The sequence below is a fragment of the Chiloscyllium punctatum genome, chromosome 6 (genome assembly GCF_047496795.1).
Source record: "Chiloscyllium punctatum isolate Juve2018m chromosome 6, sChiPun1.3, whole genome shotgun sequence".
Taxonomy (NCBI): Eukaryota; Metazoa; Chordata; class Chondrichthyes; order Orectolobiformes; family Hemiscylliidae; genus Chiloscyllium; species Chiloscyllium punctatum.
The window spans coordinates 29,876,288-29,899,851 of record NC_092744.1 but is presented as its reverse complement, the minus strand read 5'-3'; the positions used below and the strand labels follow the sequence as shown (position 1 = coordinate 29,899,851).

General features: G+C 39.2%; 1 protein-coding gene across 22 annotated transcripts in view; it reads right to left on the bottom strand.

The window, feature by feature from the left end:
* Nucleotides 1-23,564, bottom strand: part of LOC140478823 (disks large homolog 1) — a 459,945-nt gene that overhangs the window by 418,758 nt on the left and 17,623 nt on the right. For 14 of the 22 annotated variants that reach the window (XM_072572239.1, XM_072572250.1, XM_072572237.1 and 11 more), the window contains exons 3-4: nucleotides 23,313-23,470; nucleotides 7,050-7,115 (exon numbers count right to left, since the gene is read on the bottom strand). In XM_072572239.1, the coding sequence (XP_072428340.1) occupies nucleotides 7,050-7,115; nucleotides 23,313-23,470 (224 nt within the window). The remainder of the gene's footprint in view (nucleotides 1-7,049; nucleotides 7,116-23,312; nucleotides 23,471-23,564) is intronic. The other 8 variants (XM_072572245.1, XM_072572256.1, XM_072572257.1 and 5 more) reach the window with 1 other exon arrangement.

Below are 23,564 nucleotides of genomic sequence, written 5' to 3'. Positions count from 1 at the left end.
TTTTTGCTACCAAAATGGACAACTCACATTTATCCACATTACACCTTATCTGCTATGCATCAGCCCACTCACTCAACTTGTCCAAAATACACTTGAGCGAGACTACATCCTCCTCAATTTCATCCTCCCACCCAGCTTTGTGCTGTCTGCAATCTTAGAGATATTACACTTAGCTCCCCAATCTAAATTAAGCATATTGTGAATAGCTAGCTTTCAAGCACTGATCCCTGTGGTATTTCACGAGTCACCACCTGCCACTTGGAAAAAGACCAGTTTCGTCGAATCATTGAATAGGATCCCTACAGTGTGGAAACAGACCCTTCGGCCCAACAAGTCCATATCTATCCTCTAAAGGCATCCCACCCAAACCCATTCCCCCTGACTAATGCACCTAACCTACACATCCCTGAACACTATGCGCAATTCAGCATAGCCAATTCGCCTAACCTGCACATCCTTGGACTGTGGGAGGAAACCAGAGCACCTGGAAATCCACGCAGGGAGAACGTACAAACTCCACACAAAGTCGCCCAAGGCTGGAATCGAACCCAGGTATTTGGCACAGTGAGACAGCAGTGCTAACCACTGAGCCACCGTGCTGTTAAACAGAGTTTAGTGCAATTCTGATTCCTGTTTGCCAAACAGTCCTCTATCCATGCCAGTACGCTATCCCAATATGATGCACTTAACATGCTAATTTCACATGCTACTTGTACACTAAACATGAAGAAACCAATTCCCTATATTCAAAGTTTGGGAGAAGATTTGTAGCTCGGGTGGTCGTTGTTGTGGTTCTGATCGCCGAGCTGGGAATTTGTCTTGCAAACGTTTCGTCCCCTGTCTAGGTGACATCCTCAGTGCTTGGGAGCCTCCTGTGAAGCGCTTCTGTGCTGTTTCCTCCGGCATTTATAGTTGCCTGTCTCTGTCGCTTCCGGTTGACAGTTCGAGCTGTCCGCTGCAGTGGCCGGTATATTGGGTCCAGGTCGATGTGTTTGTTGATAGAGTCTGTGGATGAGTGCCATGCCTCTAGGAATTCCCTGGCTGTTCTCTGTTTGGCTTGCCCTAGAATGGTAGTGTTGTCCCAGTCGAATTCATGTTGCTTGTCGTCTGTGTGTGCGGCTACTAAGGATAGCTGGTCGTGTCGTTTCGTGGCTAGTTGGTGTTCGTGTATACGGATCATTAGCGGTCTTCCTGTTTGTCTGATGTAGTGTTTTGTGCAGTCCTTGCATGGGATTTTGTACACTACATTAGTTTTGCTCATGTTGGATATCGGGTCCTTTGTTCTGGTGAGTTGTTGTCTGAGCGTGGCTGTTGGTTTGTGTGCTGTTATGAGTCCTAGTGGTCGCAGTAGTCTGGCTGTCAGTTCAGACATGCTCCTGATGTATGGTAGTGTGGCTAGTCCTTTGGGTTGCGGCATGTTCTCGTTCCATTGTCTCTCCCATAGGCACCTGTTGATGAAATTGCGAGGGTATCCGTTTTTGGCGAATACTTTGTATAGGTGTTCCTCTTCCTCTTTTTGTAGTTCTGGTGTGCTGCAGTGTGTTGTGGCCCTTTTGTGGTCCTGATGCAACTTCGTTTGTGTGTGTTGGGGTGGTTGCTTTCATAGTTTAGGACTTGGTCTGTGTGTGTGGCTTTCCTGTAAACCTTTGTGGTGAATTCTCCGTTCGGTGTTCTCTGTACCATCACGTCTTGGAATGGGAGTTGGTTGTCCTTTTCTTCCTCTCTAGTGAATCGGATTCCTGTGAGTGTGGCGTTGATGATCTGGTGTGTGTTCTCTATTTCTGTGTTTTTAATTATTACAAAGGTGTCATCCACGTATCTGACCCAGAATTTGGATTGAATTTGTGGTAAGACTGTTTGTTCTAACCTTTGCATTACTGCTTCTGCTATGAGTCCAGAGATCGGTGAGCACATGGGTGTTCCGTTGATTTGTTCGTATATTTGGTTGTTGAATGTGAAGTGTGTTGTGAGGCACAAGTCCAGTAGTTTAAGTATGCCGTCTTTGTTGATAGAACAGACAACAGGACGTTGAACCTGTCTGTCCAGCAGATTGGCTATTATTTCTTTGGCTAGTGTTTTGTCGATGGAGGTGAACAGTGCCGTTACATTGAATGAGACCATAGTATCACTACTAGGGACACCATCACACAAACTGGCCAAAGAACTACAGCAGAAACTGAAACACCTGATCAGCGGATCCAGACAATCTATACAATCGACACAGGAATTCTTGGACATCATCAGAAATATACACATAGACAAGGAAGAAACTATGGTCTCATTCAATGTAACGGCACTGTTCACCTCCATCGACAAAACACTAGCCAAAGAAACAATAGCCAACCTGCTGGACAGACAGAACAGACAACAGGACGTTGAACCTATCAACAAAGACGGCATACTTAAACTACTGGACTTGTGCCTCACAACACACTTCACATTCAACAACCAAATATACGAACAAATCAACGGAACACCCACGGGCTCACCAACCTCTGGACTCATAGCAGAAGCAGTAATGCAAAGGTTAGAACAAACAGTCTTACCACAAATTCAATCCAAATTCTGGGTCAGATACGTGGATGACACCTTTGTAATAATTAAAAACACAAATAGAGAACACACACCAGATCATCAACGCCACACTCACAGGAATCCGATTCACTAGAGAGGAAGAAAAGGACAACCAACCCCCATTCCTAGACGTGATGGTACAGAGAACACCGAACGGAGAATTCACCACAAAGGTTTACAGGAAAGCCACACACACAGACCAAGTCCTAAACTATGAGAGCAACCACCCCAACACACATAGATGAAGTTGCATCAGGACACTGTTCAAAAGGGCCACAACACACTGCAGCACACCAGAACTACAAAAAGAGGAAGAGAAACACCTATACAAAGTATTCGCCAAAAACGGATACCCTCGCAATTTCATCAACAGGTGCCTAAGGGAGAGACAACAGAACGAGGACATGCCGCAACCCAAAGGACTAGTCACACTACCATACATCAGGAGCATTTCTGAACTGACAGCCAGACTACTGCGACCACTAGGACTCATAACAGCACACAAACCAACAGCCACGCTCAGACAACAACTCACCAGAACAAAGGACCCGATACCCAACATGAGCAAAACTAATGTAGTGTACAAAATCCCATGCAAGGACTGCACAAAACACTACATCAGACAAACAGGAAGACCGCTAACGATCCGTATACACGAACACCAACTAGCCACGGAACGACACGACCAGCTATCCTTAGTAGCCACACACACAGACGACAAGCAACATGAATTCGACTGGGACAACACTACCATTATAGGGCAAGCCAAACAGAGAACAGCCAGGGAATTCCTAGAGGCATGGCACTCATCCACAGACTCTATCAACAAACACATCGATCTGGACCCAATATACCGGCCACTACAGCGGACAGCTCAAACTGACAACCGGAAGCGGCAGAGACAGGCCACTATAAATGCCGGAGGAAACAGCACAGAAGCGCTTCACAGGAGGCTCCCAAGCACTGAGGATGTCACCTAGACAGGGGACGAAACATTTGCAAGACAAATTCCCAGCTCGGCGAACAGAACCACAACAATTCCCTATATCTGGGCAAAATAAAATTCTGTATAGGTTCAATCACATGCCCTGACAGCAAATTTTAAAATCAACTGAAGGAACATTAATACACGCCTGCATCTACATCTAAAAACTTGTACACAGGTGACATACTCAGCAATCTGAAAACTGATCAGCTCAACTGTTCAATTTTAATTTTACGGATCTATTTCAGACTAAAAATACCAATTTCTCATTAACTCTGCACCGACTTACTTCAGAGGGCTGTTTCAATCCAAAAAGACTTGCAACTTGCACTTTCACAAGGGATGAAAATGAAAACTTTTCAGAGAGAATTAACAAGTATGCCAGTCTTGAACAACAAGCAAGTGGAGATCTGTCAAGCTTTCAGTCTTTACAACCAGTGTCTGTAAAAATGGTATTATGCACAGAATATGGTATTATGCAGGAAGGGGTTGAACATGATGTTTATTTGCAACTCAAGCATAAACAGAATTCTTTCCCAAGAAAAGAAATCCATAGCATCATGTTTCAGCTCCTTTGGAAATTTCCATTTTTTTGTTTAAAATGTAGTAGCCCACCCTCCAAGGCAATATTAAGCATGATGACTGCATTGAAAGCTGCACATGACTTTTGAGTCAATACGCAAATGCACCATCTTCATGGGCCAACAAGCTATATGGTACCGATACCATCAAAAACTCAGAACTTTTGGCTTCTGGGAGTTAACATTGACCAGAAAGGGAGGAGTTCAGTCATATAAATACTGTGGCTACAAAAGCAAGTCAGGAATTAAGAATCCTGTAAAAAGAGTAGAATGAACAGGCCCTTCGGCCCACCAAGCCTTTGCCAACACAGGAAGCCTTTCTAAGCTTAAAAACTCTTTGCCCCTACGCAGTCCTTATCCCTCTATCCTCTAATGATTCATAAATCTGTCATCATGATGACTCTTAAAAATTGCTATTGTATCTGCTTCTACCACCTCCTCTGGCAGTGCATTCCAAGTACTTACCACACTTTGTAAAAAATAATTTGTCCCTTACATCTCCTTTAAACTTGCCCTCTTTCACCTTAAAACATTTCTAGCCTGACCAAAAGAACTCAACTATGCATTCTATCCATGCCTCTCAATTGTGAACTTGTAACAAGTCACCCCTGAGCCTCCAATGGTCAAAAAAAAAAAGAGTCCGTCCAATCTCTCTTCATAGCTCATACCCTCCAAACTAAGCAACGTCCTGATAAATCTTTTCTGTACTCTTTCCAAAGCCTCCCAATCCTTCTGGTAGTCTGGCAACCAGAACTGTACACAATATTTCAAATGTGTCCTAACCAAAGTTTAAACAGCTAAAACATGACTTATTAATTCTTATATTCTATGCCCTGGCCAAAGAAGGTGTCACCTACAGGGAACTGTGAATCTAATTTCTGGATCCCTCTGTATGCTTATGTGTTCTACCATTCACTGCATACTTCCCTCCCGCATTAAAATCTCTCAAAATGCATCACCTTGTATTCTTCTCAGCTAAACTCCTTCTGCCCTTTCTCCACCTAAGTCTCTAGCCTATCTGCCACCTGATGTATGCTCTGGCAAACTCCCTCACTATCCGCAACTCCCCAAATCTTTGCGTCATCCTCAAAATTCTATTCAGTCGACATACATTCTCCTCAAAATCACTGATAAAAATATTACAAACATGTGCCCTAGCACTGACCCCAGATTTCCAGACAAGAAAGCACCTTTCCATTCATTTTCTGTCTGCTACCAAACAAATTCTATATCTATTTTACCAGCTCACCACAGATCCCATGAGACTTAACCTTCTGTATCAGCCCACCAGGAGGGACCTTGTCAAAGATCTTGCTAAGCCCACATAGCCAATCGTTACTACCCTACCTTCAGTCACTTCCTCAGAAAACTCAATCAAGTTTGTGAGAGACACCCTTCCCTGCATAAAGCCATGCTGTCTATCATTACTATTTATTCTTAACCCATATTTTTCCAAATGTAAGTAAATCTAAGAATCTTCTCCAATAATTTTCATACCACTGATGGAAGGCACACTGGCCTGTAATTTCTCAGATTATCCCTGTCTCCAGTCCTCTGGTACCTTTCCTGTGACTAAAGAGGGACAAAGATGTTGTACAAGGCCACAGCAATTACCTCCCTCAGCATTCTGGGATAGATCCTATCAGATCCTGGGGACTTGCCTACCTTAATGTTTTTCCAAAACACTCAGCACTTTATTTATATCGACATGTCCTAGAATATCAACATACTCCTCTCTCACCTCATGATCCACCATGTCCTTCTCCTTTGTGAATACCAATGCAAAGTACCACCCACTTCTTCTGCCTCCACACACGAGTTCCCTCCTTTGTCCTTGAGTGGATTTACTCTTTCCCTAGCTAACCTCCTGCACCTTACAGATTTTTAGAATTCCTTGGACTTTATTTAACCCTGCTTGCAGAGGTGAGTAACTCATCTCCTGACATCCCAACACATGGCCATCATCTACAAGGTACAAGTCACAAGAGGGAGACAGACTACTTTCTACTTGCCTAGTTGACCATGGCAGCAAAATGCACTGTAAAACTCAAAGCCTCTTTCAATAGCACTTTCCAAACCAGCAACTCTTCAGTCTAGATGGATAGTAGAAGCATGGCAATTATACACTGTCCTAATCAGAAACTAAATAATCATTCATCCACTGCCTCCAGGTCAAAGCCCTCAAACTCCTTTCCTGACAACATTGTGGGTAACCCTACATGACATGGTCTTTCAATCACATTGCATCCAGGTTTGGATAATCTGCAACCTGGACCAACTTCATTAATTCCCATCTAAAAGATCTCTGGTCACAATTATTTCATTATTTTCATGAGGACATAGATACAATGGGCTGAATGAACATCAGTGTTGGTCCAGTCTGATCCCATTTTCCACTTCTTGGTCCATAGACCTGCGGATTTTGTCCCGTCAAGTACATACACTTATTTTTTTTCTTAGTCTTATTTTAAATATGTACCCACTGGTTATTGATCATTCTAAGGGAATGAGGTCTTTCCCCCAACCAAAAATCCCTATTTTACTTGAGATTAATAAAATTAAGTAATTTTTAAACTTTGCTGTACTAATTTATTTTACTTGCCCAAACTTCACATTAACTCATCTATATTTATTTAGAGCTACAAATATTCACTATCTGCATCTTTTCAGCACGTTTGACTGCAGGAACTCCCCATCACTAACTGGCAAGCAAAAATGACATCATATCACTATGAAAAATGGAAACAGATCCAACAAATTTGTGAGAGCCAATTCTGTTTCAGGTTCACCTTCGTAGATTATGTTAAAAAATGAATGAATTTCGTGCTTGTGAGAAAAACACGTACCCAAGAAAAATGAATGCCATTGAACATGTGGGATGGAGAATGGTACAAGTGCATTGTACTTACATGTATAACCTGAGTAGGGACAGAAGTCTGAAGAACATCAAGTATTTCATTCAGCAGAGAGTTGTCCTTCAGAAGCAAAAGACAGTGAGAGAATTGACACAAATGTCAGCAGGAACCTGGAGTCTCAACTTATTACTGCTATCACTGCAAGAAAGGCTCAGTGCACAAATTAACTATTTCTTTAATTATAAACTAGAAAAGAAAAATGTTAAATGTTTTTGACTTACTTGATTACATCCTGGTCAATTCAGAAATGCAGCATTCAAGAAAACTTAAAGGTCTGAACAGTCTATATATAATCTCAAGTGCTGCAAAGAATTGCCTGACAAATATTATCCTTTATTGTTCCAAAAATGCATCACAACAAAAGAGCAGCCAAGTAAAGTAATTACAAGAAAAGCTAATGGATATTTCAACATTAAAGTGACTTCTGTAAACTGAAGTTTTAACTGGATATATTTTAACTGAATTAAACAGACTATATTTCACATTTCATAAGCCACATGCCCCCAATATTATGAAGCTGCTTTACTGCCAATAAAACAGGAGTTAACAAACAATTATATCAGTATAACTAATGCAAAATGAAAATTTTGATACAAGGAATACTAAATATTCATATAATTTTGAATCAAGTTACTTGACGTTAGGAGCACGCTAAAACATTAATTTTTGGTTGGAAAGAGGACTGAAAAAAATCATCGCCAGTTATTCATGATTAGCTAGTGCAGTTTTCGAATTTAATTACCAAGACCAGAGAATTCTGCAAGGGTTGTTAGACTGCCTCTGCAAAGTGAATAGATAGTGAGTCACAATGCATAATCTTTGGATTTAAATACCTTGTCAAGAAAGAATACTATCTTTCAATTAGAATTTATTGAGAACAATTACTATAAATGTAATTTTTAGAATGCCATTTTGACAACAATTAGGAGTGTCATTGATTTCATAACTGGAAAAAAATTAGGCATAGGTGTAGCATAATATATTTAGATAAAAAATGATGAATGTCAATGAAGTAACCAAATACTGTCACAATTTAGTGCCAAAGGTGCAACAAGGATCATGAGAAATGAAACTGCTACTCATACTGTGACCTTCAATCAAATTAATTATTTTTATTTAAAAAACTCAACATTCCTTGAAGCTTAGCAAAATTACAAGTATCAGAAAAAATACAAGTTCTTTATTTATTGTCATAGTATGACTTTTAACTGCCTTCTCAATTCTCCATTCCAATAATGCTTAGATGACAGAATAAATCAACTTTGCTGATACAAACAGCAAAACAAAACTAAGACATGATCAAGAAACTGATCATGGAAAAGAACTAAGCATATGTTCCAAGACAGTGTTCACACTTCCAACAATTGAAATAAAAATGAAAGCAATTCACATGATGGAAATTCAGTTCTGATAATAGCTCTTATTGTCATAAAAATGGCTTAAATAATTAACATGCATTCCCCTCCAAGCACCCTCCCAATGGAGAGTAATTAGCTCGTTAAATCGAGGATGCATTTAAAACTTTACTAATACCGTACATGCATTTGTCTCCAAAGTAACAAGTTAACAATTCATATATAGATACAATTGTCTGAGAAATATAGATAAGAAGGATAAAGTGAAATACCATGTAAAACAAAATGCTACACTGGCCAAGATTTAGTTCATTCAAAAGTCATACCATCAGATTCTTATTTAAATGCTCAGTTTGTGATTTTCACATTTTGATTTCAGAGAATGAGATAAATATCAGATCAGTATCTTTGCAGTAACAGCATAACCATGACTGATGAGATTTTCCACAACAAGTCAGTGGTTAAGCTTGCTCATCTCACCCAGATGCATGCTGTAACGTCATAGGTAAGCATGATGGCAATTACAACCTTTGAATTTTCTGAAGTACAAGACCTTCTGAAGAAGATTCCTTTTAAGCACTACTGGCCAGCTCTCATGGCTCATTTCCAAAACAAGTTAATTATTTTAAGTCCAGTCAGAATAAATGATAAATGCCAAGTTGTCATAAGGGAAATAAAAGTTATAAAATTAAGTTCTGAATTGTTTTTCAGTGAATCAGATCACAATGAAAAATTTCCAATGGCTAACTGCTAATCCATTGTGTGCATCTGTGTACCCACATAGCAAACCTTGCAGGTGGAAGCTTCACTAAATGTTTGCCATGACCATTTATCCACAAACAGGCTGAACTATACATTTTACTAGAATTTCAGCCAGAGTAGAAGAAAAACAGTCCAACTAGTCAGTGTTCCTGTCTTTGGTCATAATGCAGAGAGATGCCTATTAAAAGACACCTATTACTAAAAAGTCCATGTATGCATGAGATCAGGATAGGATGAAACTTAGAAATGCATTATTTCGTAATGCTCAATTTTCATAAATGCAGCATGATCCTTTGAGAGAAAATAAACTGTATAGCATGCTTGAAGGGAGCACAAATTACAATCACATAATGAAGAACTGCAGCCTGATGCAGTGGCGATTCTTCACCACATTTTGCCTGGACGTTTCTGTTGGCAAATAAATTAAAATACAATAATAACTCAATTAATACAGAAATGTTGTACCCTTGATGGGTATAACTGACATAGCGAAGCTACTTGGATGCTGCCTGAACTGCTGTGCTCTTCCAGCACCACTAATCCAGAATCTGGTTTCCAGCATCTGCAGTCATTGTTTTTACCCCATAACTGACATAGCTGTCCAATGCTTTCCAGGGAAGGCAGAAGCTTCTGAAGTTGTGAACAAAAGAAATTCGAACCCTACAAGGCATTTTCAATGCAAGTTAGAACCGGAGAAGTGTAAAGAGAATTCGGGTTCACTGGACAAGAGAGGCTCAGGAATACCTGCTGATTTTCATTGTCCACTTTTCCCTAGGTAATGGGGAAAACAGAAGCCAACAGTCATACTAGTTCCACAGAAATAAATGTTATCAAGTGAAGGTTGACCCGCCTCTGAGAACTAAAATCAGAACACCCAAAAGTGCTCTACGTGAATTCCGCTGTCAGGAATACCCTCTCCATTGCTGGTATCATTGATATTTTGGTGGTGCTTTCTCTAAGACATAGGGGAGGCTGAGAGAGTCAGCAATTCTCAGTGAGGGCCGTTAGCTCTTGCAGATGGCAGCTTGACCTGGGGTTTTTGTCCAACCACCCCTTTCTTTTATACCCTTGATGACATATCAATGTTTCTTTCAATAGGACTGGTGTTTTGTCAAAATTTAATAGGTTTTAGTATCCAAGTACCTGGTTCAAATTGATTGGTTAAATTCACAAGACTGTTGTCTTGATTAAAAAATACTGCTACTTGGCCTGCTAACTGCACAGCCTTTCCATTCAAATGCTTCAATTTGGGTGCTCTGCGTATTTGCAAACTTTCAAATTGCTGCTCAGGCATCCATTTTTAAATCTACAAGTACAGAAAAGATACCATCTTTTAAAGGGACTATGCAATACTCCCACACCCCCACTACATTCTACAATTTCACAAACACCAAATTCTAACTTCCTGCCTTCCAATCTATAATTACTCTACCCAACTTCGCAATGTAAGTGATATCGTAAGTTTTGGTTAATACAAACCCAAAGTTTAACTACAGCTACAATTATGCCAAAAGACAATTGGCCATTTTCATGTTATGCTTTTGTCACCAACTGAAACTATGAATTACCGCAATAGCCAATTTTCAATCGTAACAAATGGTCGAAGTCAGAAAGAAAGGTGTACCTTGCACTTCCAAGCATTTTCCCTTCAATCAAATTATCCACCAACAGTATCCACCAGTTACACTAAATAAACAGCCAGACCAGTAAAACAGGCTTACAATTCATGACTTAAGGTTATGTAATTCAGCCACAACCTCTTGCATGTTTAACCAATCTGCATCTACCCCTTATTACTATACACTACTGCACAAGAATGTGATTTGACAGCTATTAGGTTAGAGTAGCAATGCTCTACATTTGTTTCATCTTTGACAGGATATGGTATTCCTGCTTCAATAAAAAGCTCAATGACAGCTCGTCAAATATGTGGCTCTTACAATGATGTAAGCACAGGTTTATGAGAAATGCATAATTACCCTGATGCGTACACAAGGGGCCCCCTATGGGAAAACATGCAGAATGCATTTTCACGTGACTTTGCAGAGGTCATCAAAACTGATGATCTCAGATTATCGCTGACATCATATTCCAATCTGGCTAACTCTTCAGTTGAACAGCTGCAGAATTCAAGAGTGAAGGTCAGACAAAAACATCCATTTATATAATCCCTTAGCATAGCACACTGTCCCAAACTATTTCCCACAAGTATAATCAGATAAAACTGACAAGTGAACCACAAGAACTCTTATGACCACTGCACTTGTTTTGAGCAGTCTTAAGACTCATGTCTAAAAGAAAAAAAAATCAGACTGGTTTGGGCTAGGTGAATGTTTTGATTCCAGATCGGAAAGAAGTTCAAATCATGTCTTCAGAGATAAAACTACCCACGACATTAAAATGAAATATAAAGAATCATTCAAGTCCACATGTTTAATAATCACTCCATCTAATTGATTAATTACACGTCATTGCTTGATAGATTTTGAAATATACAAGGTAGGTTAAGTATGGAGATAAAAAGAGACAATAAAAATATTATTGTGCTCAGCGTTATATTTTTCACAAGAGTCGAGTATCACATCAAGATATATAGGGTCAAGTGGTTGTTTAACATTTTTAAAAATTAGTGTAGTTGAAGAAAAAAAAAATCAAAAAATGATATTAAAGTTACAGCTAGGCCAGTTTAACATGAAAATCAATTCAGACATATTCAGTCAAACTAACAGAAATCTAGAATTCTGTCTAAAAATTGATTGACGCTGATGTAAATGAAGTGAAGACACAGATCAACTACAAACGAACTGAAACCAGCACTACCATTCTGGAGGGTTTTCACTGACCAGAATCTGAACTAGCCATATACTGTGGTGATCAGAGGCCACCAGCTACGAATCCTGTACCAAGTAACTCACTTTGACTCCCCAAGGACTGACTACCATATACAAGGCATAAATCAAAAATGTGAGGGAATACTCCCCACTTGTCTGAATGAGTGCAGCTGAGAAAGTCTATAGTCTTAAACCTTGTCTTTAAACATTTAGACTAAATTGTAATGCTGAATTATAGAACACATTTGCTGCACTAGAAAATAGACAGGCAGGAAGGCTCAGAAAAAGGGGGGACCTCAAGGAATGCAGAAAATAGGGACATCTGTGCTCACCAAGTGACAACAGGATGCTCTAAGGCAATTAAGAACATTTGCCTTAGCATTGGTGAATCTGTGTGAACAGGACACAAGTGATAACATTCACAGCCGTTCCCTTGTGAAATTAATGACAGTGTTTGATTCTGATCAAAAGCCTTGTAATTGACGTCAGATCCTGTCAATTATAATGGATTCTTATTACCCCTTGCAAGCAGGGCAGACACAGAAAAACAACTTTGTTGTTACAAGACCCTGACTTGAGAGTTCAAAAGGACGAGAGAGAGAGAGAGAGAGAGAGAGAGAGAGAGAGAGAGAGATTTTAGTGCTGAGGCTGTTGAAGCCAGTAGTAAATTAATTCTTAGCGCTTACCTGATATGGATTGAACATAATTGCATTTTGGGACTTTATGATGATATTGAGTAGCCATTACCAGTTATTAAATACAAACTTTGTAAAGGCAATATTAGTGAAGTTTTAGCTTACTGTTTGTGCAGAGCACTCTACAAACCTTACAGACTGCCCCACTGTCAATTCTAACTAATCAGAACTCATGTCTTATTTGAATTTGAATCACAATCCTGAAATGAAAGCAGTTTAATTCAAAGACTAATGAATCAGTTTAAATGCAACCTTGCAGTAACATCACGGCCTCGGGTACAGAATGATTCAATGCTTAAAAAGCAGGAGTCTGCTCCGTGCTTAGAAATTTTTCTACGCCTAACACTGAAGAGATTCTGGTACAAATGTGTGAGGAAGCCAGTTTATGGTCAAAAATTTGCCCTCCTTGCTAAGAAACCATTTTGTAAAATAATTGTATCTGACATGTGAGCTGTGCAAGGTTACCTTATGAACGCTCCAATTAGCGGAGAGTGGTATCTCTTTACGATAGGAATTTATCTCACTAGCAGGCACCTAACTCGGCTGGGTATGGTTTTCCCACCTGATGAATGGCTTAGGGCCCGTAGGAGTGATTAGTCAAGCTTACACAGATGTTAATTAACTTTTCTTCCTTACGAATTATCGTCTTTCACTGTTATCTATCGAATTAAGAACATGCAATCCTTTTGCAAATTTTTGTATAAAGGAAGCCACTTTGTAGCAGTACATCAGAGCAGCCTGCTAGGGCTCTTGAAGAGCTGGTGCCCTACTCTGAGTTATTAGAACCTAGTTAGTTTGGCTTATAGGTATCAGTGTTATGTGTAACAGTGATGCTATTGGTAAATAAAGGGGATGACTAAAATTAAACTAATCTGTCTGTAAGAGGTTTTCTTATTCCAGACTTCCAAAGAGTATGATCTCCGGGATGAACCGAGAGACGCTTACAGGTCTGAGTCCATAAGGCGTTCCCTGGGCAGTCTCTAATCTGTAGTTTAACACAGCTCCGTCAACACAAGAAATTTGACATCATATTGGTCAAAGTCGAGCACTTTATTTACACCACATCCACAGCGACTCCCTTCACAAGCACAATCAGCAGTAGTGATCTACAAGATCAGTGCAGAAATCCACCAAGGATGATCTGACTGCACTTCTCAAACCTATAGCCACTGTCATCTAGAAGGTCAAGAGTGCAAAGATATACTCATTCCTTCACTGTTGCTGGGTGAAAAAGACTCCAACTCACTTCCTAACAGCATTGCAGTTCTTGGACTTCAGCAATTCAAGGAGGCAGCATGTCACCATCTTCACAAAGCAACGATGCACGGGCAATAAATGCTGGTCAGGCCTGCAAAACCCATATCCCATGAATGCATAAAATGATCATTCCTTCAAGGCAAAAAGGATAAGATGTGCAATTTTACAGCAACCTTAACAAAGAAGATGGTTACATGCTAGGCAAGTATTTGGGATTTACATCTGGGAATACTCACTGAAGTAAACATCCCAAGGTTTAAAAAGGCTCAATTGTAACACGGCACAGTTCACAACAACGTACTAATATGCCTAAAACCAGTATACAGGAGAAGTAGTAAGTTGAACAGCAATGCTTCAACAAACAAACATTTCGAGCTCAAATACTTTGGCTGCTTTTACGGAGACTATCAAATCGCGACCAAAAAAAAAGTGATTCAGTATTTTAATCATTCAACTGAAATTAAATTTCTTTGTAGATTGCACAAAGTGCATAAGAAAACAAAAATCCAGGTATGAAACATCGAACTGGGAAAGGGAAAAATGAAAATAAAGACAACACACTTTTCAACAGTTATATTGCAGCTACACAATAACCTTCTTGGAATAGTTACACCACAGTAAAAAGCAGGCAAATGACATGCCCAATTGTGCACCTTGCAGCATCCAGCTAAAGCATCAATGAAGGACATTTCTGAAGGTCTACTCAATGGAACCCTGCCAAATACTGCTTGCAAGTTAACAGCAGGCATTCTACAAACTTGCACCAGTTAATCATCACAGAACATTATTAATTGAACACTGGAAGAACTGGAAGAAAATTTCCAAAAAGGCCCAGTCAACTTTTTGGTGCATTCATTAACAGTGAACTATTAAATTCAACAGGAGGTGATTCCAAAGCAGAATGACTTTCCAGTCACCAGTCTAAAATCCAGAATTTGAATAGCATTTGGGAGAAGCTCAGTGTTTGATATTACCAGAGCATGTCAGCAATACAGTGCAGACAATACAGAACAGCACCCCCATCCTAACCCCAAGACAAAAAGATGCCAGCAGTAAACAAACAAAACAAATTGCAAGTCATGCAAAAATTACTACAATTAAAGATTAGCAACCCACCCATTCAACCAGCAAGAGAAAACAGCTCATGAAACAACAGGGTCCAAGAGAGAAAAAAAATTTAATGATTGAAAAAGAAAAGCTCGTGAATTTGAACTAGTTCCAGTTCCCAGTTATGTCCTCAGCCCAATAAACCTCAGGTAAAGGTGACTAATTCTAGTTGAAACTGGTATATTCAATGTTTTCTTTAATTTACATATTTCAAAACAAATGTTGAATGAAAGTAGAGATTAAGATCTGCTCATTTATTTCAGCTAGCTCTCAGAGGTTGCCAATTTGAGTTAGGTTTCTCTTCACATTCCCACTCCTATCAAGCAGCAAATTCAAAGATGGAACAAGTCTTGAAAAATTAGAGCACGCATTGATAGCACCGTCTTCCTTCCTCACATATTAAACATGCAAATAACTTAAAAGAACTGAATAAAATTACAAACAATTCAGAGTAAGTGAACTTCAATCCTAATCAGTTGAATTTTTAATCACGAAGGAGATTTCCGTGCAGAGGAACAGAGAACAATTCTAATGTGGCAGTCCCTGATACCTGAAGATTGAAGCTTAGTGCTATCTGCTATATTCCATCTTAACTATAAGCTTGATAAACTCAAAACAACCCATCATTTGTTTTTAAACTTACTGTGCCTTGTATACCATATCTAGTATTGTCATGAACTGCAGTTTATGCCTCAGTTTGAACTACTAATCCACAAACAATCGCTCAGGTGATTTAAATTTATCTTAGGGCCAAAGGAAAATCTATTGTTTTACTTTTGAAAGGATATATTAAAAATGTACTATTGTAATATTGAATTTTGTTTGGGAGATCCAGAGTAAATAATTGCACAACTTAAAAAATGTTTTTTTTGTGTTGCGTTTGCCCTATCCAATCAACATACATGCTGGAAAGAAGCACTTTAATACACTATCCAACTGAACAATTTGTATAAAATCTGCAGCTAAAAAAAAGGCAGTAAATCTTGGGAAAAATTTAAACGTCTCAGCCATTTATAATTATTCAATACATATTTGTGGTGTCAATCTTACGACAAACAACAGTACCCAAAAAAACACAACAGCTGGAAGTTCTCAATTATAAATGTACAACATTCAAAAATACTGTTGCTTCAAAAGATTGAAGTAAATATTTAAGTTTATTGAATTTCATATTCAAATACTTGCATGTTCTTTTACTATGATTGGAACATTTTAAATGCAACCTCAGAATTCCAACATTTCCACAGAGTTGTTTAAAGATTGCTCATGTTCACATATAAAGTCTTTTGCAAGTCAAAGTAAGTAAATTCAATAAAAAGCTTTGGACTTCAACGTAGGCAACGCAGATACTTTGGCTACTTTGCTTACATTGATGTGCCTTGTAAACCAACATTGAAAGAATACATGGTTCACTTTGCACAAAAGGTTGATTTTTTTGATTGAGGCAATTTAAAGATCTGAAGAACCACCATACTGGACTCTAAACATTAGCGCTCTTTCTCTCTCCATACATGCTGCCAGACCTGTTTCCCTCCAGCACTTTATTTTTGTTTCAGATCTCCAGCACTGTAATATTTTGCTGTTATCAAACTCATGAGATGTTTGGCCACTGCCTTATAGGTGGCAAACAAATACAAGATTTTAATTTTAAATTAAAATGAATAATGTTGCTAATCAACTGAACCATTTGAATTCATAAAGATATTATAGAACTGAGAGACAAAGGAAATGATGAGGTTTTTTTGGTAAAAATGGGTCATTGGTGAAATATTTAGTCAAATTACAATACTGAAAATTAACAGCTATCATGACATAACCAGCACAAGTTATCTTTATCCACCTGGCAGTGTATTCCTGATTCCCTCCATATAACAACAGAACCCAAGCAGCATAATGGTGTCCCAATTTGCATTCAGCAATAATCTTACTGAGTCATCAATTGTGCCATTGCAGGTTTGCATTAGTGTATTGCTAAAATTTGTATGAACAAAAGATTCCACAGTACTCTTTAAGAAAATTAATTAACCAGCATTAAAGCAAAGTCCCAATCAACAAAACCATTAGTAAATAGAATACACAGTACAAGATGATGTAAAGCATACGAGGGAGATAACTGCAAAGGTTAAGAAATCGGAAGAACCAGGTGAAGAATGGTTATAGTGAAGATGGAGGTTGCAGAGCGAAGGAGCTATTTGTGGCAAAACTTTTGCACAAAGCCTATTTGGCAGAAATGTAAATCACAACACAAAAGATGTGGTGCGATTACTGTGACAACAGTACAGTTTTTTCCACCCAAATTAACTACAAATTATATATTTGTATTCTTTCATTCTAATTATGCTACATATTCAACATTAATGAGTACAAAGCAAGCATTACCACCCTCTACACACCCCTGAAATAACTGTGAAAATTCTCAACTGAGAAGCGGCATGTTCCTGTACTTATTCCAACAGTTGCCTTTATAGCAAATGTCATCCCCAGTGATTCAGCCAACAGGTTAACCACACAGCTGGAAAGCCAAAAAAATCAAAAATAAATATTAACAAAAAATGAGATTACATTTCCTCATAATACACGAATGGCATTCACCAAAAAGAGAGATCGTCACAGAACAGCTATACTTAACACCTCACTGCCCACACATGCCATCCTGCAAATCTGACACTGCAAAGAAACACCTCCAGATTTTATTCATATTAAATCATTTCCATCAGCAAAAATGTCACTTACATAAGTCACGAGCATAATAGTATTTGACATCCTTTCCAAATCTGACTACAAAAACTTATGCTATACTGACCTTTCCCTCTATGGGCAATTCCAATAAATTAGATACAAGTACACATTCATCCTTTTCTTTCTCTAAAAATCAATGTATAGCATTGTGCCTCAAGAATTTAAATTGTGCAGCTGTGGGGCACACCAGTACCTAGTCTAAGTCGGCGCTCCATGCAAAAGCTTAAAACGAATGTTTGTTGGATTCTTGAGTAGATATTGAATTTGAATAGAATCCTGGTCCCCACCTTACATTCACATGTCCTTCAAGAGAGTTCACTGGACAGCAGTGACTCAGCTATGATACCCATACATCATCCACCCTCAGCCTTTCACATAAGTTAAGCCAGCAAGATTTTAACAGCCAAGTGCTTCCCCTGCTGAGATCAACTAATTCAGAACTGACCAGGAAATTAACTTAGGACTGGGGGTGAATGCCCCCAGTCCTGAAGAAGAGTTACACCCAAAATGTCGACTTCCACACCTCTTGATGCTATCTGGCTTGCTGCATTCTTTCAGCCTCCTGCTGGTCTACTTTCACACAGGGTAAAGATTTCAAGTTAACAAGCATTTGTCATGGCATGGCAAGTATTCATATGCTCATATGTCCTATAGGCTTTAAGTTGATCTTGCAATAGCAGGAGCGAGTCCAGTAGCAACAGAGTGCTGTTACTGGACAGTGGATGAACAATCTGGAAAGTGTTCTATCCCATCATAGAGTCAGAGATGTACAGCATGGAAACAGACCCTTCGGTCCAAACCTTCCATGCTGACCAGATATCCCAATCCAATCTAGTCCCACCTGCCAGCACTCAGCCCATATCCCTCCAAACCCTTCCTATTCATATACCCACCCAAATGACTTTTAAATGTTGCAATTGTACCAGCCTCCACCATTTCCTCTGGCAGCTCATTTCATACAACTACCACCCTCTGCGTGAAAGAGTTGCCTCTTAGGTCTCTTTTATATCTTTCCCTTCTCATCCTAAACATATGCCCTCTAGTTCTAGACTCCCCCACCCCAAGGAAAAGACTTTTGTCTATTTATCCTATCCATGCCCCTCATAATTTTGTAAGCCTCTATAAGGTCACTCCTCAGCTTCTGACACTCCAGGGAAAACAGCCCCATACTGTTCAGCCTCTCCCTATAGTTCAAATCCTCCAACCCTGGCAACATCCTTGTGAATCTTTTCTGAACCCTTTCAAGTTTCACAACATCTTTCTGATAGGAAGGAGACCAGAACTGCACATAATATTCCAACAGTGGCCTAACCAATGTCCTGTACAGCCGCAACATGACCTCCCAACTCCTGCACTCAATACTCTGACCGATAAAATGCATACCAAACACCTTCTTCACTATCCTATCTACCTGCGACTCCACTTTCAAGGAGCTGTGAACCTGCACTCCAAGGTCTCTTTGTTCAGTAACACTCCCTAGGACCTTACCATTAAGTGTATAATATTGGATTAGTGGTGCAGTTATTGTTTTTACCTCATTAAGTGTATAAGTCCTGTTAAGATTTGCTTTCCCAAAATCCAATGCCTCGCATTTATCTGAATTAAACTTCACCTGCCACTTCTTAGCCCATTGGCCCATCTGGTCAAGATCCTGCTGTAATCTGAGGTAATCTTCTTCGCTGTCCACTACACCTCCAAATTTGGTGTCATCTGCAAACTTACTAACTGCTATTGGGGAATTTGTCTGCAAGTAACAAATAAGTCTGGAATTTCCAAATAATCAATACATCTCTTCCTCATTATCCACTGATTTCCTAATTTTCCAAGATGCTTCTCAGCTCATTAATTATTGCACAGGGTACTCTATACTGTACTGCATGCACATTATAATCAGACTTCACACATTATATAGGACAGAAACATAGAAAATCGAAGACAGACATCTGGGCCCGCAAGCCTGGTTTAATGTGATTTAACATAATCACAGCTGATCATCCAACTCAGTACCCTGCTCCCATTTTCTTTCCTAACCTCTTAATCCTAAGCCTTAGAACTATATTTGACTGCTTCTAAAAAAAATTAAATGTTTTGGCCTCTCAAAAACTTTTTGTGGCAGAGAATTTCAAAGGCTTACCACACTCTGGGTGAAGACATTTCTCTTCAGCTTAGTCCTAAATGGCCTACCCTATATCCTTAGATTCTTACCCCTAATTCTGCACTCCCCAGGAACATCCTTATCATTCATCTTTTCTAGCCTTGTATAATTATGTAGGTTTCTGTGAGATTTTACACCCTGCCCACTCCACATTCTTCTACGTTCCACTGATTAGGATCTGACAGAATTCTATTTATATTTTACATTGTTCAATTAACAAATATTTCTTTTAACATAATGTACTGTACTTAAACATTTAAATGTGTTTATTAAAATGATTTATGTTTCTCCAACATCATAGGGCATGTTTTTGTTTCATTGGGCATGTACTGGATGCATGGGATGGGGCTTTATAGTATCCACATTTTTGCAGCATCCATGGGAGGTCTGTGCCTCAAGTGTTCACTATCTGTGAGGGATAGAGTGTAGTGATAGCTAGGATAGCCTGGGTGGTTCAACATGCTATTTAACTTTAGTTGCACTGCATGGTCTGGTCCAACAATCCCGTTGCCTTTTATTTGCCGTCTCAAGTGCCCTCGTCAACCACTCAGTTGCATTTACACCATAACAATGAAACGTCAGACAAACCAGCACCTTGAAGGAGCAAAATAGCTGATGTCCAGCTCTTTGTTGATAATATTGCCACGGTAAAAAGGACTGAATGAAGATACAGATCCCATTAATGAATAATTTAGTTCATAATAATTGGCTTCTGTAGCTTTGAAGAGCCCCCTTACATAATATTAGATATTCCCACTACTTTGGACTTATTACATCCACAGAAAGAGGAACTTTGTTACAAAAATTGAATCCAAACTGACAACATTTCTCAAAATATATTAGATTAGATTACTTACAGTGTGGAAACAGGCCCTTCAGCCCAACAAGTCCACACCGACCCACCGAAGCGCAACCCACCCAGACCCATTCCCTTACATTTACCCCTTCACCTAACACTATGGGCAACTTAGCATGGCCAATTCAACTAACCGACACATTTTTGGATTGTGGGAGGAAACTGGAGCACCCGGAGGAAACCCACGCAGAGAGAGAATGTGCAAATTCCACACCGAGAGTCGCCCAAGGCTGGAATTGAACCCGGATCTCTGGCGCTGTGAGGCAACAGTGCTAACCACTGACAGAAGCCATTTCAGTATACTTTTGGGAGGTTATGAGCAGCACACATTCCAAAGCTAATTGGAAACTACCAAAAATCTGCATTTATATTAGACTCATTTAATTTCAGTCACTACTTCAGATATCTTGTTGAAGATGGCCTGAAGACAGAATTGGAAGCACACAGGGACATAATTCCAGAAGAGCAGAAAAAGATCGTACAAGTAAAGAAAGACCAGGTTCTGAAGGGATTTAAAAATATGCATGAGGATTATAAAGTTGAGGTAATATTGACAGGGAAGCCAGATAAGTTTAACAAGCGCAGGGGCGATTGATGAATAAGATTTGGTTCAGTTGTGGAGAACAGAATTTTGGATAAATATTAAGCAAGGTGAAAGATGGGACACTGACCAGGAGAGCATTAAAATAAACAGGTTTGATGGTAATATAGGCATAGATGAGGATTCCCATATCAGTTGCACTACTGCAAGGCTGAAGTCATGCAATCTTCAAGGTGGTGGAAGTAGGTAATTTTGACATTAATGTGTGGGAAAGATCTGCCACCCTGCCTACTCTCAGCTTGGCCACAGGGAACACAGGAAATCAAGCGTGTCCAAACCATACAAGAAATACCTAGAATGCCTCAGCATTAACTAAACAAGCTGAGAAGAGAAACCAGACATGAACATAGTCACTCGCAGACCAGGGAATACACTTCCCAAGACAAAACTAACCGTAAGCTTCTTGAACCAATCAACACAGCTGTCCCAAATGCTTAAGGGCAGTCTTGTAACCCAGTGATATTAAAGCTACACAAAAGGGCAGTCAGACAGAGAGACACCAGAATATGTCACTCACAGGAAAGCAACAATGGAAATATCTTACTGTCAAGGAAAGGGACATCCTCACCTACCAGCGAAGAGAACTGGAATCTCCTGATCCCATTAAAGACTAATTGATGCTGCCAAGATGCTACATAGTATCTACAATCAGGACATTGTTCTGATAACTGCTTTGCAGTTATCACCATCGTAAATGGATTACTTAATTATCAAATACATTGTATTTTCCCTAATTTTAAATTAATATCATTGTACAAGATTCTTATAAAACCTGGCTTGATTCTCTGCTCAGTGAAGAGAGCATCCACTACCTGGATAGACTGTGCTGTTTCAGTTTTGTCAATTTCTCTTCCGCGATATCGCTGCATTAATAAACTATTTGTTCATTTCACCTGTGTTTTGTGATCTCTGCTTCGTTGGGCTAATTTCTCCATCAATGTGCATGTATGATTGGGAAGTTCACCTTATCCTGGTCAACGATCTTGCTCAACTTAAGGGACCAAAGGCAATGGCTTCAATCTTCCCTTCGTCTACTTGGACGAAAAATGTGTCTGCCCTCCCATATTGGATGTCAGGCAAGTAGTATAGCATATCAGAAGTTCAGGAGCTCAGGATCCATCATTGACATACATATGAAACCTGAATTATTTTCAGATATTGAAGAAACATTGTTAAAGAAGCATGAGAAACAGAAGGAAACTAAGATTAGGGATCTCCAGAGGTAGAAAGTAAACTGAAGTCATTGCAGGTGATTCTCTAGTTATGACTAAATTACTTCCATGTTAAATATCAGTTTAAATTAAGACAACTGAGCATTTGGACTCAGCTTAGTTTATGTTGCACAAGTTTTCACTCCCACAAGTTTTATGTCAGGCTATATTTTACAGAATCTGGAACAAACGGCTTCAATACTGAAAGAGAAATACACAAATACTTCAATACATCTTTCTAGAAGACATCCAAAACAACACCAAACATTAACATTGAAAGGAAGCTACTACACATGCTCAGATCATCTATTAATGCAAGATGTATGGAACATCATCAGGTGAGAACATATGAACAAGAGAATCTCATTTCTGCTGAAAGATCAAAAATAATCTTGACCAGCGACCAACATCTAGCTCTTGGACTTGTCAATTACACTGGTAGAAGACAAACTAGGTCAGATATATAGGCACACAACATTGATGTATTACTGAAGCTGACCTTGGGTTTTAAAAATTTCAGGGGGAGCTAACGAATAACTTTACCATAATCAGTCATTCAATCTAGTGAGTATAATAGCACACACTGTGGCAGTTTACTGGTCTCTATCTGAAATGCCATTACTAATAGTACTGTTTTAATTATTACCTCTTTATATTAAATCAGTCTACCTTATAAACACACACTTACCTCTGTGTTAGGGCTATGGCTGACAGTGACTACCTCCGACGTAACAGTTGTGCTTGGAAGGTTGGAAATATCCCAGTTATGAACTGCTGGAACAGTTGTCTTTTGAGCAAGAACTGGTTGATTATCCAGCAATGACACCTCATAAAATTCCTGAATATCTGGAAAACAAGAACATGAATTGACAGTCCACAATCAACTTAAGATACACATACTGCAGGAATTGCCCAGTTTGTGCTTTCCCCAAATAACTGA